General features: G+C 45.5%; 1 protein-coding gene across 1 annotated transcript in view; it reads right to left on the bottom strand.

The window, feature by feature from the left end:
* PTPRS (protein tyrosine phosphatase receptor type S) overlaps positions 1-16,733 on the bottom strand; it is a 176,250-nt gene that overhangs the window by 58,808 nt on the left and 100,709 nt on the right. The window contains exons 11-13 of the mRNA XM_063290915.1: positions 10,265-10,570; positions 7,702-7,895; positions 4,221-4,338 (exon numbers count right to left, since the gene is read on the bottom strand). Of these exons, the coding sequence (XP_063146985.1) occupies positions 4,221-4,338; positions 7,702-7,895; positions 10,265-10,570 (618 nt within the window). The remainder of the gene's footprint in view (positions 1-4,220; positions 4,339-7,701; positions 7,896-10,264; positions 10,571-16,733) is intronic.

Raw genomic sequence — 16,733 nt, 5'->3', positions numbered from 1 at the left:
TCCCCCCTGGTTGCACCATTCATCACAAAACTCACCCAAATAGTATTTGATTCAGTATTTCATGCTTATAAAAACGCCAGTTCTGGATAAAATTTACAGAGTGCCAATAGAGATCAGTATCACACTGGGGTCCCGTGCATCTTCCAATCTAAGGATCAGCACTGTATTTATTTATTTAAAACACTTGTATAGTCGCCCGCTTTAAGCCAAACTCTGGGTGACTTACAACCAAGAATGAAACAACACACACATAATAAAAGTCTAAAGTGGTAAAACCAATCACCCCAAAACAGAAAAACCTGGCACAAATACAGTTCCCTGATGCAACCCACATATTTGCTTGTACTTTTAACCTCACCCTATCCCAATGCTTGGGGGGAAAGCCAGGTCTTAAGTGCTCCCTAGAAGGTTATATGGGGGGGGCCTGTCGGATCTCAAATGGAAGGGTGTTCCATAGGGCAGGGGCTACACTGGAAAAGGCATGCTTCCGAGGACTCATAAGAAGGCAAGGTTTAAGGGAAGGGACCTGGAGCGTGCCCACCCTATCCGCTCTGGTGGGATAGGCAGATACCCTCGGAAACAGGTGGCACCACAGGTAGCCAGGTCCCGTGCCATGTAGGGCTTTAAAGGAGATAACCAGAGCCTTGAATTGCACCTGGAAAGAAACTGGGAGCCAGTGCAGCTCACGCAGCAGGGATGTAATATGGGCGAACCTAGGGGCACCCAACATGGCGTGCGCCACTGCATTCTGAACCAGTTATAACTTCCGGATGGTCTTCAAGGGTAGCGCATTGCAATAATCCAAACCATATGCATCAGAATGAAAGGCAAGAAGACCAGGAGGGGATTGGTGTGAAAAAATACAAGCACAGTTGAGAAGGACTTTGGAATTAAAGCAGGTTTCCGTTACCTCTCTATTGCTTTATCTTGATTTATTCCTGCATTAATGCTGGGCCAGTGATACTTCTGTTCTAGGACATCCCTATTAATACTCTTAATTAATAGGGATGTCCTAGAACAGAACCTCTGCTGGCCCAGCATTAATGCAGGAATAAATCAAGATAAAACAACACAGAGGTAAGGGAGTTAAGAAGGGCTAAGAAGATATGAAATAGTTACATTAAATATTACTAAGAAAGTTTTGGGGTTAGGAGGATCCGGGAAAAAGGTACTGCAAGGGAGAACACCATGCTGTTTTAAACCAACTCTGACAATTTGCTACTTTAGGCCAGGCATCAAATTTATTTATTTAAAATTTATTTTATTCTAAACCGCCCAGAGTCTCTCTTGGAGTGAGATGGGCGGTGACTAAACTTGAAATATAAATAAATAAATAAAAATAAATAGGTGATTCTGACCAGAGCAGCAAGGCAAATTCTCAGATAGAAAGGAACTCTTCCAATCATAGTATGCTGGATTTGAAAAGGCCCTTGAGGCCATCCAGTCCAACCCCTGCTCAGTGGCAGGTTCCAGATTAAAACAACTGAGTCAGATCACTGTTTTAGCCTCTTCCTGAATGCATCCAGAAAGGGAAACCCACCAGTGCTCTGCATCATGGATTCTACTGTCTGATTCATCCTCCTGTTAGGATGTTCTTCCCCTCCTTTCTCTGATGGCTCCTTCTAATGCCTTGATTCTCTGATTGTGACATGGGGCTTTCTCAGTAAATGATATACAAATTGCTGTCACATTGTCTGTCTAGCTCAAATTATTCAATTTAGAAGGAGTTCTCTATAGGGCATTTTAGCAGGGAAAGGCCATTCTATTCAGCCGGGATGTTGGGAACTGGATTTAGGATTTTTAGCTCCTAAGGAAAATGCTTTATTATTGAGTTTTAGCCTTTCCTCAAAAGTGCATTAACTTGGAAGCCCACGGTGACTTTCCCTTTATTTCCACAACAGCTTGGCAAGGTAGGTTAGGCAGAACATCCTACAAACTTAAAATCCAGCCAGGATTGCTTTTATCTAATAAATTATACTGGATGCCGACAGGGAAAACAGCAAACAAATAAATAAATAATCTTCTTCAAATGTGCTTTTGTTTTAGCGGTGGAGAGGAAATCAAGTGATCAGTGACCCATTTGAAACATTTCGGGGAAAAACATTATCTCCTCAAACTTGGGAAATATAATTAAAAATGATCATTTTGAAGCAGAAAGAAATTGAGCATTTAGCTAATCACTCATCTGCTGAAAAGGCTGCACTCCTGTTATGCATCTATCAATGTACCCAATGATCATGAAAGAAAATTTTTCAAAAAGACTAACCCCCCCTCCCCAACATTCACCAGAAATGGCTTAATATTTATAAAGGCAGCCAGGCAACTGTTCATAAATGTTAGGCATAGCAAGGGTTTTTCTGAATGTTTCAGTGGGAATATTCCCTCCACTTTGCAGGGATGCAAATGAGTGCAAAGGGATCCATGCAGGCTGATGTCAAAAAGGTGAGTGTGACCAGGTGACACACCCGTATTTACATGCAGGCAAAGTGTGCAATGCATCTTAAAAGGTGGTGGGGCTCCAATCATCTAGTTGTGCCCACCGTTTTACCACTGACACCCCCCCCTGCAGATGACCCTATGGGGGTGGGTACTTCTAAAGAGGGACCTGAATGTGATTAACCTTACAAAGGTCAGTGAATACCCTTGGAATTTTGCAGAACAAAAGCTAAAAATTGTGCCACCCGTTTTGCTACCAAATTTTGGCAGGATAATCCTATTTTGCCCCCATCGCCGTTAGACCTTATCTTGACTGGCAAATGGTCTTTCAGCGCAGACAGCAGCGTTTTGGCAAATGAGCGCTTTCAAACAGCTGGCCAGCAGCGCTGCTTGTGCATGCCGGCAGGCAAACCGGTGGCCTAACATCTAAATACTCTCTGGTAAAGAGCAGATGAAGCTTTTTGCAGAGGCAATCTTTTAGTCAGCCTGGCAGCGTATCATCTCCCTCCCAATGTTAGCTCGTGTGAGCAGAACAACCAACACATCCTCTCCAGCAGCCAACGCCCAGATAAGCAGGGATTAACACCAGACAAACAATCAGGCAGAAAACAACACCCCAGCCAAGGAACTACCAAAGGGACAGGTAATCAAGCAGACAAACGAACAAGCAGAAGACAACGAACTAGTCAAGGAACTACCAAAGGGACAGACAATCAAGCAGACAAACGAACAAGCAGAAGACAATGGCCTAGTCAAGGAACTACCAAAGGGACAGACAATCAAGCAGACAAATGAACAAGCAGAAGACAATGCCCCAGCCAAGGAACTACCAAAGGGACAGACAATCAAGTAGACAAATGAACAAGCAGAAGACAATGGCCTAGCCAAGGAACTACCAAAGAGACAAACAATCAAGCAGACAAATGAACAAGCAGAAGACAATGCCCCAGCCAAGGAACTACCAAAGGGACAGACAATCAAGCAGACAAATGGACAAGCAGAAGACAATGCCCCAGCCAAGGAACTACCAAAGGGACAGACAATCAAGCAGACAAATGAACAAGCAGAAGACAATGCCCCAGCCAAGGAACTACCGAGGAGACAAACAATCAAGCAGAAAACAATACCGCGATCGAGGAACTACCAAAGGGACAAACGATCAAGCAGATAAACAATCACACAGAAAACAATGCCTGATCAAAGAAGTACCAAGGAGAAGCCCCCCACACTAACACTGGAAGGGGAAGCTACTATATACAAACAGGGTGCCAACCCCACCCTCCCTCGCACTGATGATGCTACCTAGCGGGGCAATGAAACGTCTGCAAGCAAACCACCAAGTTCAGAGCGTACCATGGGCTCCCCAGAATAACCAAGGTTAGCAGGGATACTGACTGCTCCATCCTGTGCTATCCAGGGATGTGAACAGCAGTAGAGGTTTTCAGTAATTAAGACAAACCACAGTCACTGTTGTACATATTACATGTTACAGCTAAAATCAGAGAAGTCTACCCATTTGGGGCAATGTAATGTTACATTAATTAAAGTAATTAATTAAAATTTAATTTAATCTAACATTAATCTTACAGAACGAAGAGAGAAGAAAAAGAATAAATATTCTTGAGCATCAAGAGCTATCTGTGGAGGCCAGGAGAAACATCTGGGGGACTGCATTTGGCCTCCCTCACCAGCTGCCAAACCCTAACTTTCAAAGGCTTTCAAGAGTCCGGCGCTGTAATCTTTACACAACAGCCCTGTAGGGTGGGTTAGCAAGGGGTGCTCACCTGCTCCCTTGGTCACGACCTGCTTCGGCTTGCTCCGGGCCCCGTCCCCCTTCATGGTGTAGGCAGCGACTGTGACTGAGTAGGTGGTCTCTGGCTGCAGCCCAGAGATGACCATTTCCTGAGGAATTAAAACAAAGGGTTAACAGGAAAAAAGCCTTTTCTTCCTTCCTTTGACAAAAGAGGATCTGTAACTTCCAGAGGGAAATAGCAGGGGTCCAGCATGCAGGGCACAGGGCAAAGCGTCCTTGAGACATCACATCGCATGGAAATGGGGGTGGGTGGGGGGAATACCATACATGTTACACACCAAACACACCACTTGCAGTGAAGAAACCAGATGTTAAAGCTTTGAACAGGGAGGGCTCTGCTCCTCCAGGAAACAAGAGGAAATGCTTTTGCCAGCAAGACTTTCACTGGGTTCCCCAAAGGGGCGGGGCCCCCAAGAAAATAATGACCTCAAGCAAATTAAAAACCCCTTTTAAGGGGGCAGGGAACAGAAAATAGCAAGCTTTTTGCTTCTAGCTTTCCACAGCACAAAAATCAGCTGCTTGAGAATAATATGCCAGAAAATGGCATTTTATTGACTTATTTATTTATTTTATTTATTTATTAAATTTGTCCCCGCCCATCTCCCCACACTGGGGGACCCTGGGCGGTTGGAGGAGTTATTTTACAACTCCTCCAACTCACAGCAGCCAGGTTTGCACAGTTGCACACTTACCTTGGTTTAACCCTTGTGTCTTAACCTGGTTTAGCTGGGTTTGTACAACTGCACACTTGTTGGTTTAACTCTCACCTCTTAAGCTGGTTTAACAGGGTTTGCACAACTGCACCCTTATGTTGGCTTAACTCTCACCTCTTAAGCTGGTTTAACTGGCTCTGCACAACTGCAAACATGTTGGTTTAACCCTCACCTCTTAAGCTGGTTTAACAGGGTCTGCACAACTGCACCTTATGTTGGCTTAACCTCCACCTCTTAAATTAGTTTAACAGGACCTGCACAACTGCGAACATGTTGGTTTAACCCACCCCTCTTAAGCTGGTTTAACAGGGTCTGCACAACTGCACCCCTATGTTGGCTTAACTCTCACCTCTTAAGCTGGTTTAACAGGGTCTGCACAACTGCAAACATGTTGGCTTAACCCACGCCTCTTAAGCTCGTTTAACTGGCTCTGCACAACTGCAAACATGTTGGTTTAACCCACGCCTCTTAAGCTGGTTTAACTACTGTGCCCCATTTCCCCAGATTCCATGCAAGGAAACTAACTGAACATTCAGAGAGTCTGAAGCACACAAAGCCACACAAGAATTAATGTGGGGGGTAGGGGGGAGGGAATTTAGGTACTCAGCACCATGCCAGCACTAATAAAAGGGGAGGGAGCCGAGAAAAGATCATCACAATGGAAGCTTTTTACTTACATATTCTGCAGTATCATCAGTCTCCCACTGAACAAAAGAAGGTAGGCAGGTGAAAATGAAAAGGGGAAAGAGAAATTAAAGTGAGGTGGGGGAGCACAGGGGAGTGGCCTGGGAAGAAAGGCCAGTGCTTAAAAGCCCACCGCAGGCTGCTGGGTCAAATGGGGTGCAGGGGAGGCCTGTGAGGTTAGTAAAATGCATCACCCTGGTTAATGGAGTCATACAGGGGGTCTGAGCTGGGCTGCAGGGACAGCAATTTCAGAATTAACGGGCAAGAAGAGTTTGCAGGGAGAAAGACATGCTTTTGAAGGGGAAAAATGTGCCACCCCAAGCTCTCCCCCGGTGCTCTTGATGAACCAGCTGCTACCCAGGGCAGAGAGAACAACCGGGCGACCTCCAGCTACATGGACTTCAATTCCCAGAATTCTCCTGCCAGCCAGGCCATGGCTGAGAATTCTGGGAGTTGAAGTCCACACATCTGGGAGTTGCCCTGGCTGAGAAGCATTGAGCTGCAGGGAAATACAAAAATAAATCTGACATGAGTGAAGGATAACTTCTGAAACTCCTTTGCAAAGAGACTTTAGCTCAGAGGCAAAACTACTTGCAGGCAAAACGTCCTAGATTCAATTGCTGGATTCAATCTGAAGCTCAGCTCGAGGCAGCTGAATGCTGGGGCAATGCATTAATTGCTCCCCTTCCCCAACATAAGGGTAAACCAGCAAATATTTCCTAAATCTCATCTGAAATCCCTTCTCCAACCATGCTGCGTAGCTGGGCTACTCTGACTGCTTTCTGAAACCTGGAGAAAGCGCTGCCTTGGATCAGCCGCTCATTCAATTTAAGGCAATGAGGCTTTTCATCAGAATCATGGGGACTAGGATCTTTATCTGTATGAGAGAGACTCACCTAAACCCTTGCTTGGTGTGTAAAGATCAGTGCTTGGCACCTCCAGGTAGAACTGGAAAAGGTTCCTATCTTAAACTGCTGTCAGTGAGAATTAATAAACTCTCCATATAAATAAATAAAATAATAAAATAAAATAAAACACTCATCAGTCTGCACCAGGGCATTAGGACTGGATAGACAAGAATTCTGAGTGCGTGGAAGATAATACCTTCTCTTTAATATTCACTTTTAGCTCTGAGGACCATAACTTGCCACCCCCACCCCCCAAATCTCGGTTATCATCAGTTCTCAGTTTTTGTTTCTTTCAATAACACAAGCAGGGATTTATATGCACCTGGGCAGTGATTAAAAAGATTTTATTATGCAGAATTTGCTTTGGGTGGAAGGCCCAAATGATGCCCAAATGCATGCCTGTGCTTTGGTAAGCGGTAAAAAAGATAAAAGCCAAAACACGCATCGTGCAAAATCTAGAAGCTTTCTGTTTCAAGGGGACGGATGACTAATGCGTTAGTGCCATCCTGGCTGGGGAGGGGGAGGGGGAAAATCAGGCAATTTGGAATGTTTATACATCCCTAAAATGAGAAAAAATCTCAGTTGGCGGCACCAGGCTAGAAACCAGGAGGACGTGAGTTCTAGTCCTGCCTTTGACACAAGGTCAGCAGGGTGACTCTGGGCAATCTCTCTCTCTCTTTTAACCCCAGGGAAGGAGGAGGCAATGGCAAGCCCCTTCTTAAAAACTTTGCCGAGAAAACTGCAGTGACTGGTCCACGTAGCTGCCAGCGGTTAAAACTGACTCAGGCACCAAAATAAAATAAAATAGAATAAAAATAATAAAATAAAATAAAATATGAAATAAATTATAAATTATAAAATATAAAATAAAATAAAATAAAATATAAAATGAAATAAATAGATAAAATAAATAAAATAAAACAAATAAAATAAAATATAAAATAAAATGAAATGAAATATAAAATGAAATAAATAGATAAAATAAATAAAATAAAACAAAATATAAAATAGAATAGAACAGAATAGAATAGAATAGAATAGAAGGAAGTCCGTGGTTAATAAGCTGTCAATTGCAAGGACAAATGTGGGGTCCAGCTGTGCTGGAAAGAGAGGAGCGGGCTCTCATCGAGGAGGAGGGGACCCTCACCTGGGCGTCAGCCAACATCACATCCTTGATCTGGGGCAACCCACTGGCTTCTCCGTTCTCCATGCGGACATAATGGACTTGGTAGCCACGTATCTGCCCATGCTGGCGGTTCTGGACCGGGGAGCGCCAGAAGACTTGGATGGCAGTTGAGTTGAGCACCTCGACTTCCACCTTACGAGGTGGAGCACTTGGCACTGGAGAGGGAAGGAAGGAGGAAGGAAGGGGGGGAAGTGGGGAGAGACAAGAAGGGCTCGACTTTAATAGGGGGGATCTGTAAATAAAACGGCCGGTGAAAGCGCGACTGGGTTTTTTTTGTGCAGACCTGGACAGAAAGATGCCGCTGGGACTCCGCTGGACACCCCATTTTGAACCCTATTCAAAATGGGGTGTCCAGCGGCATATCTATTTATATTTATATTTTATTTATATGTTACATTCATGCATATTTATATTTTATGCACTATTTATTGCTATCGTTTGTTTTTAACTTGTTAGTTTTATTGTAAACCGCCCAGGGTCCTATTCTGGGGGGAGATGGGCGGTGGCAAAATCTGAAAAATAAAATAAAATAAACAAATATCAAGAGCTGCGATGCAGAACTATGAGCGGTGATACAGTGGGAGAAGCTGGCAAATGTGTGTGTGTGTGTGTGTAAGTTCGCAGATCACAATAAAAGAACACCTGTTGTGAAGCCAATCAGTTATCTCCTTCCGGTGACGGAAAGAGCCATGGATTTGTCTAAGAACTGGTTTGATTTTTTGTGAAGGAAAAAAAAAAGCTATTCTAGGTTAATCTGGAAAACTGCCTGGTCTGCCAAACCCAACTTCAAAATTGCAATGCTCACAAAGGACGAGGCTTCTGGGGTGCCAAAGAGGGCACAATCAGTGTTCTTCACAGGTATCCCAAACCAGATCATTGGTCCCTTTGATCTGACTTCCACCCCCTTATAATAGCTGGTGAAGACTCCCCCTCATTTTATTGTTGATATATTTACGGGTACATTATACAGGTACATTTTATGGTGGGCATCTTAACGGTTGTTTCAAACCGCTTGAACAAATTGGATCGATAAATAACTAAAATTCAGAAAGGCGTTTCCTAGCTTTACTTGGAGATGCGAGGAATTCTAGCCGGCATTTTCTCCACGCCAAGCCAGTTTTCTGTCTCTGAACTCTCATTCTTCCCAGAAAGAATGCCTGATTAAGTCTTCTCCCAATAGCAAGCTCCCTCCCTAAAGATTAGCCCCTGAAAAGGCTTCTAGACAAGCCATCAGCTTCCTTGGATTTAAATTACTTTATATATTGCAGCTACTCCTTCACAATAGCAGATTAGAATTTTTTTTCTCCCTTGAATCTGGATGATTTTGGGAGTTGCTAATTCCCAGGAAGAAAGGAATGGGAATGACCTTTTTAACCCCGAGGCTGGGCCGGATCAAAGTCGTATCTTAGAGCAAACCGCAGAATTCAGCCTGTTGGACGCAGATGACCTTGGGGCAAAAATTTTTGCAGAACGTAAGTAGGGGCCTGGCACACATTTTAACTAGGTTAAGCTCTCCAAAATCCTGGAAGTCAAGGGATATCAGGCAGCAGATTCCACTGCTGCCATATGACTATGGTCACTGTTCTAAGAGGCCGCTACAATCCGAAGTAATCTCTCCGCCGTCAAGCCACAGCTAAAAAGGCAGATTCCCGCGAATTAAGTTTAATTCCTGGGACTCCATGGATTCAACCCTGGAGTTTTCTGGAGAGCAATATGGAAGAGGTTTCCTGCTGCTTTCTCTGGGATGTTTTGTCCCAATGTAGCCTACAGTATTGGGAATCTCCTGGTGGCCTCTCATCCAAGGATGAATGAGGAGCAATCTGTCTCAGCTTTCGGGGGATCAACCACGGTCAGCTGGGGGTGCTGCCTGTTATGAGAAGCTAGGAGGACTTGTCACTTTCTGGCCTTGTATTCAGGTACATGGATACATTCAAAAGGGGAAGCTTTATCGGCGTAAATATCCCCCACCTCAATTTGGTGGGCTCAGGAAACGAGGGTAGGGCAACAGCTTCCTTTAGTCCAGATTGCTTCCTATACTTTAATGAAGCCACAAATTAGTCTCTAAATCAGTGTTTCTCAAACTTGGCCACTTTAAGATGGGTGGACTTCAACTCCCAGAATTCCCCAGCCAGCATGGGGAATTCTGGGAGTTGAAGTCCACCCATCTTAAAGAGGCCAAGTTTGAGAAACACTGCTCTAAATCGCAGTGGGCAAAGGTGTCTCTGACACCCCTGGAGTTTTGGCAACTGGAAATCCGGTTTTTCGCATGGAAGGGTGGTGGTGGTTGGTTTTTTTTTATACTTTTTTTGTGGGAGCAGATGCGAATTGTGGCAAAGCAACCCCGGGACCTTAAAGCAAGTTTCTCGAGCCTCGTCTTTCATCCCGGGACCACATCTGGCACAGCAGCCCACCTGTCCACGCTCCCAAATGGGAGACCCCTGCCTGTCCCTCTCGCCTTTAGCAGCTGCGAGACGCTTTTGAAAAAAGAGAAAAAGTTGAGGATGCAGGGAGAAACCGCACTCACCATCTTCGTCGGTGCGGACAATGACGGGCGAGCTTTCTGGGCCAGGCCCCACCATCGTATGCGCCACCACGGTGATGCGATATTCTGTCCACTTCTCCAGGCCTTCCAGGAAGATCTGAGTGGTCGTTGAGGGAATATCCTTCACCTCTTTCAATTCCGTGACCTCCGGGTCCAGGGCTTGATATTGGACGCTATAGCCTTCCAAGACACCGTTTTGGCTCTCAACGGGAGGAGGTTGCCAACTTACCAGAATGGCCGTGGACCTGGTGCTGACACATTTTACGCCTTGAGGGGGGGCAGACGGTTCTACGGTAGCAGTAGGGGTAGGGGGGTCAGGGAAGAGGGGGAGGAGAAGAGGGCGGGGGGAAAACAAAATATAGGAAAGATAAAAGAAAAAAAGAAAAAAATGATAACAAAAAAACCTAAAAACGAAACATACCAAAACTTTTGGTCCAGGAAGGTAAAACTCGGAAAGGAAAAGAAAACGGGCTTCTTTTAAATGAAAACCAAAACCAAACGAAGAGTTAACGGGGGGTGGGGGTGGGGGAGGGCAAGGGGACATTGCAACGCAAAGCGGGCAACGCAACTTAAGAGGCACAGGGTTGGAGGGGGTAGCTGGTGCGGGGGTGGTCAAAAAAGTCAAGATGGCACCCGCAACGGCTATCTGGAGCCCTCCTGGGGGGCCAGACAGGGTGGGCTGCTTTGAGGAACCACCTCTCCATCAAATATGTTGGCCTGTAACTGACTTGGCGGGTGGACAAGGGAAAGGAAGAGGTCGAGAAGATCATAGAGGAGGGTTCCTCAACCTTGGCAACTCTAAGATGTGTGGACTTCAACTCCCAGAATTCTGGCTGGGGAATTCTGAGAGTTGAAGTCCACACATCTTAGAGCTGCCAAGGTTGAGAAGCCCTGATATAGAGGCGTGTGCGCCTTCTGTTTCTACAGAAGACAAATCCTGCCTGCCTTCCATCCTGTTCCCGCTGCCTGCTCTGCCATTCCACCAACATGCAACTGAATCTTATCCTCGAATCTGCTTCCTCCCCAAGTCGGCCCAGAAGCAGAGCGGGATCCATTTCTTTCCGGGATCCCCTCTCTGCAACCGAGGGAGAATGATGGGAATCTTCCCCACCGGCCAGTTTGCAGCTCTGGGGAACATGGTTGCAACCACGCCAGTCCGCAACCATTTCTACGTCTTTTCGGCCAAGAGCAGAGGGAACATTCTCCGGCTGCTTTCCCCAACCTGATGCCCCTCTTTTCTGCTCAAAGAACTGCCCCATTCAGGTATATCCTCGGTGTTGTGCCCAGTAATGCAGTCCCTAATCTTCCCTTCTTCACCAGAGGGTTAAAAGAGGGTTAGGAGTGGAGTTATATTTGCTACACTCCCAATCTAACAAACCTGAACTGCAAACAACAAATAAACCATTTCAAAAATCCACCTGCCTTAAATGTTGATGAATAGCAAAGGCAAGGGAGGAAAAAAACAGGCTCACATGCCAGCAACCTGGGCTGGAATTTAAGCCTTTATTTGATTTGACTGTTTCTTTCTTTGGCCTTTCCCAAAAAATTTTTTTAAAAAAATCTGGGTGCTATAGGCTGCTCAGACTGATTGATGGAAGGACCACCGACAAACTGAAAAAATGAAATGAAAAGAAAGCTGGTATTAACGAGGCCATTTGGATCACGGCTCAACTTGTTAATGCCGATCACCTCCTGTGTTTTCGCTGCCGTTGAATCTCCAGGAAGGTAACCCTTTGGTTCAGATGTGCACATTGTTCAATTGCTTCAGCAAATGCAAATTTGAGGGTCGGTGCCCTTCGTTCTGCATAGAGAACAGCGAAAATTATGGTGCAGCTTTCTCAGCGTTCGAATATCGGAAACTGCTTTTAATGTTTCAGTCTTTTACAGCCATTGATAAGTTGGAAAAGACAAGGAGGAAGGAGACAGGAATTAAAAAAGGACATCCACCATTCTTTTTTGCTTTCTTTACTGGCTTTGGCTTTGCTAAAAGCTGGGACGAGCCGGGATCATCGGCTCAAGGCATGTTTAGAGCTCAGAAAGGGCTCTAATAAAATTAAGAATCTAATCATACACAAAGAAAAGATTGCACAACTGAGCAAAACACACCTAACACCTGCCAAACATGTACAGCATTGAGATGCAAATTCTAAAAATGTAGGTATTTTCCATTACAATTACAGCTCAAAGCAGTTATTTCTCAACCTTGGCAACTTTAAGCTATGTAGACTTCAACTTCCAGAATTCCCCAGCCAGCATTGCCAAGGTTCAGAAACACTGGCTTAAAGTTTCCCCTGAGTCAAGTTCAGCTCCAGGTGACTTCCCAGACACAAAACCACCCAGTTTTCCTGAGAAGAAACCTGAAGTGGTTTGCCAGTGATGTCCTGATGGTCTCCCATCCGGTAGGATTTCCTGGTGGTCTCCCATCCAAGTATTTTCCAGACTTAAGACTGCTTAGCTCATTTGGCATTAGCCAACGTTAGTTTATAGGCTTCTGATCCCCTGGCTAGCTTTGCAACTGATAGATCTTGATAAAACCTGGTTAGCGGGACAGCTGTTGGGGGGGGGGCAGGCAGTGAAAATGCCCCTATTCTCCTCCTCTAATTTTAGAGGCTCAGAGGAACATTCCTTTGCACTACCTGGTTCCTTTGGGGGGGCTGTGTTCAGGGGAAGGAGGATTTATTCCCTTCCTTATTCTAAGAGTGAGATAGCCAGTGCCTTTGAAACAACAGGCTGCTCTCATGAGCCATCATGTTAAAACACTTTGCCGCAGCCCACCGGCACATCCCAGGATTCCCAAGGGTTAATTCCTTGGCTAGCCGTCCCAAAAAAACAGAGACAGCCAATCGAAAGGAAGTGATAAGCTCGGAAAGCAAAGAAAATAACCGATAAAACCAAACCACGGTGTTTAAAATAAAGAAATTAAAAATTAAAAGAAGGGGAATAGCCATAATAAATAATAAATAAGGATGATAACGATAACAGCAATAATAATAATTCCTCAAGTTATTCATCAAGCAAAGCCTTCCAGAGTCCACGTAGTCTGTTTTACCTACCTTCTGCCCTGGTTAACTTTATCAGCCTGTCTCACGAAAGCTTGGCTGTGCAGGGGGGAGGTCAGATTCAGAGTGGATCCCTAGACCCGGGTCTTAACTCACTGGCTGTCCCCACAGCCACCCCATGCTGCCCCTCACCGGCTCCCCCAGCTTCCAAATGCCGCTTAAAACAGGTCTCAGCAGAGAAAGCATGCAGAGTCCCCTGCTCTTCTTTCCGACAGGTGCAAACAAGAGTTGGGGGTTCAAACTGCTCATCCCTTGCACACTGGCTTCCTGTACGGATATATTTATACCCAGGAAGGATATAACCCCCCGGCTTGAGTCAAGTAGGTGGGTCTCCACCTCCTTCCCAGCTAAATTCAAAGGGGCGGAGATGGTGGTGTTTCCAGATTGTCTGAAGGACAGCGGTCTCTGGGACGAGCCGGTCTGCCTGTGCCACAGAGCAGCAGAGACCTTTTTTATTTTGCAGAAAACTGAGCTACATTCCTAGTTGCATCCAGGTCACGTGTTTCCCCAAACCTCCTTTTGGTTCAATGTTCCTTCTTTAACAGGTGATCACGTCTGTTTTTTTTGGAGGAAGCAAAGGGCTGTCTGTTTCATTCTGAAGATGAAGGAAGACCCTGAGATCTGTCCAGCTGTGGTTATGGCACCACAGTCCAAGCAGATCCATAAAACCCCAGGCTCCCCCCCGCCCCATGAAAGGCCTGAATGAGCCTTGGTGAGCCTTTTCTCCCCACTTCCATTTCAGCCCCAACCCGTAGCAGGGGTAGCCTAAAGTTCTCCCTAGCAGTTCCCATGCCGTCAACAAGCTGTGGGCACAATCTGATCTGCTTTCCAGGCCAAATGCTTGGTGCCACGGTTAGGGGACCCCAAAGGGTGAGGTCAGCACAGTGCTGACTTTAAGCTGGTGTGAGAATGTCCCCTCCAGGCACTGTCCTCTAGGGTCATTCTGCTCTGGGTAGTGGGGAAGTCTGGTCATTTTGGAGACCTGGAGGACCCTGACCAGCAGGGGCAGGAGAAGGATGATGCACGACAGTAAGAGTTCCTCCATGGGGCCACCCTCCTATCAGCCAATAGGTTCCTTTCGTGCACGGGTGCGTTGCTCTTCTGGGATAGCGTGACACCCGTTTTCAAAAGGAGCATGATTATCAGCAGCAATTTGAGCAGACTCACACAAAGCACTTGCTCAGGTGGTCCTTGTTGAAGGATCACTCATTCAGCGACCGTTTGAAGTGACAACAGTGCTGAATGAGGGGGACTCATGACATGTCCTCGTAGTTGCGGCCATTGCAGCATCCCCAAGGACACGTGATTTTTGGAGCTTGGCAACCGGCTTGCAGTCACATTACAGCGTCCTGCAGTCACGTGCAACCTTCACTGCCGGCTTCCAACAAGAAAAGTCAATTAGGGAAGCCAGCAGGAGGTCACAAATGCAGATCATGTGATTGCGGGATGCTGTGGCTGCACGGGATTTGCCTAACAACAGCACCTGGAACTGCTGTCATAAGTTGGCGCAGTCACACAACAGCATGCTTCATGACCATGTTGCTTAGTCCGAATTGCTGTTGGTAAGCGAGGACTACCTGTACAAAACCAGGCTGAGTTTTGACTGATGGCCGAACCTGCTGGCCTAGATTTCCGTCAAAACACGCTTCCTCCTCAGCTTCAGCTACAGGCCACGGCGAGGGGAGTGACCGGTGGATGTTTTAGCATAGGTTGGTGACATTTGGTGAAAGGGGAAGATAACAAAATGGGGAAACCCACCAACCCCCTGTCCTGTACTCTGTAAATAAGGACGGCAACATTTGCAAATGCTATGCCGGTACAGTTTTCTATCGAGTCAAGGTCAGATGGTTAACACCTTAACTCATTTCTGATGAAGAGCACCTACTCACACCTTCTTCCTTAACGGGGGGGGGGGGGAGTTATCTATTTTTATTTAAATTATGGATACCATTTCTATCCATCTCTAGGGTCATTCTGCTCTCCATATCAGGGCCATCCCTATCCATATCAAATTATGAATTAACTCAGGCGTGTTTTACGCAAAGTCTGTTCCTTGCTTCTTTAGAGGATCAGCCAATGGCCACGCTGCCCTCCGATATCCTTTCCCACATTGGAATGGGCCTTGTTAAGGTAAAGCTATAACCTCAAAAGAGCTGTGCCGGATTAGAGCCAAGGCCTACCTCTTCAGCATTCTGAAGAGAAAGGGACTAATCAAAAGCCCACTGGGGAAGATCACGAGTGGGCTGTGAAAGGTTGTAAGTGTATTTTCCTGCGCAGATTCAGCAACTGACATTCAGGAGCATGCTCTGACACTGGAGATAACTTTATGATGCTCACAACAGCGTCATAACTTTTTCCCTCCAAGAATCTATCCTCCTCTTTTGATACCTTCTGAATGGTCTTATGGTGCAAAACTCTCCTGAATCCAGAAAAAAATACCGTGTTTTATTTATTTTTATTTATTATTCAAATTTCTATTACCCCCCATCTCCCCCCCAAAAGGGGGACTCTGGGCAGTTTTGTCTGTTCTCAATGTATAAAATATTTCATTTTACAGTATTGGGAGAATGATATACACCAAACCTAATTTTTCATGCCCGCTTCGCATAGCTTTGGGTTTACAAAGTCAGTTCTGCCTGAATTCTGCTTTCTGCTTAGTTTAGATCTTTTTGCTATATTCTGTTGTTCCCAATTTATACACCTTCCAATGATCTTATTATTCTGGGTTTGTATTTTTTACTGTTTAATTGTGGAAGGTTTTAAAAGGAAAGAGGAGGTCGGCCTGTTTACATACATACATACATACATATTCTATAGCACCAAAAATACAGTGCCTGGTATAGGTCCCCAAAATTTGAGTTTTTCCTCTGCTTCAAAACTGGGGCGAGTCAGTTATTCCAATCAAGGACAATCAAATTGTTATAAATTTACCTCTAAGCTGATAGCACAGTGCCAAAAACCTATCCACTTTAAGTTGGATCGGTTGTTTTAATGCAGAAGCTACCTATTTGGGGGCAGGGGGGCGAGCAGAAGGTATATGTAATGAAGGGGGCCTTTGTAATTTGAGGTATAAAATTCATCATTCAATTCCTCATCAGCAGTTCAACATATTTTCCCCCAGACGACCACAGAATCACGGAGCTGGAAAGGATCTTGTCTAGGATTCATTAGAGCAGTGTTTCTTAACCTCATCAACTTTAAGCTGTGTGGACTTCAGCTCCCGGAATTCCCCAGCCACTCTGTTGTGAGATAGGCAGCCATAGAAATGGTTTAAATCAGTGTTTCTCACACTTGGCAACTTTAAGACCTGTGGACTTCAACTCCCAGCCTGCTGGCTGGGGAATTCTGGGAGTTGAAGTCCACATGTCTTAAAGTTGCTGAGTTTGAGGAAC

This window comes from Candoia aspera, chromosome 1, assembly GCF_035149785.1.
Source record: "Candoia aspera isolate rCanAsp1 chromosome 1, rCanAsp1.hap2, whole genome shotgun sequence".
NCBI lineage: Eukaryota > Metazoa > Chordata > Lepidosauria > Squamata > Boidae > Candoia > Candoia aspera.
Note: the sequence above shows the minus strand (reverse complement) of the source record. Positions and strands in the feature narration are given on the sequence as shown.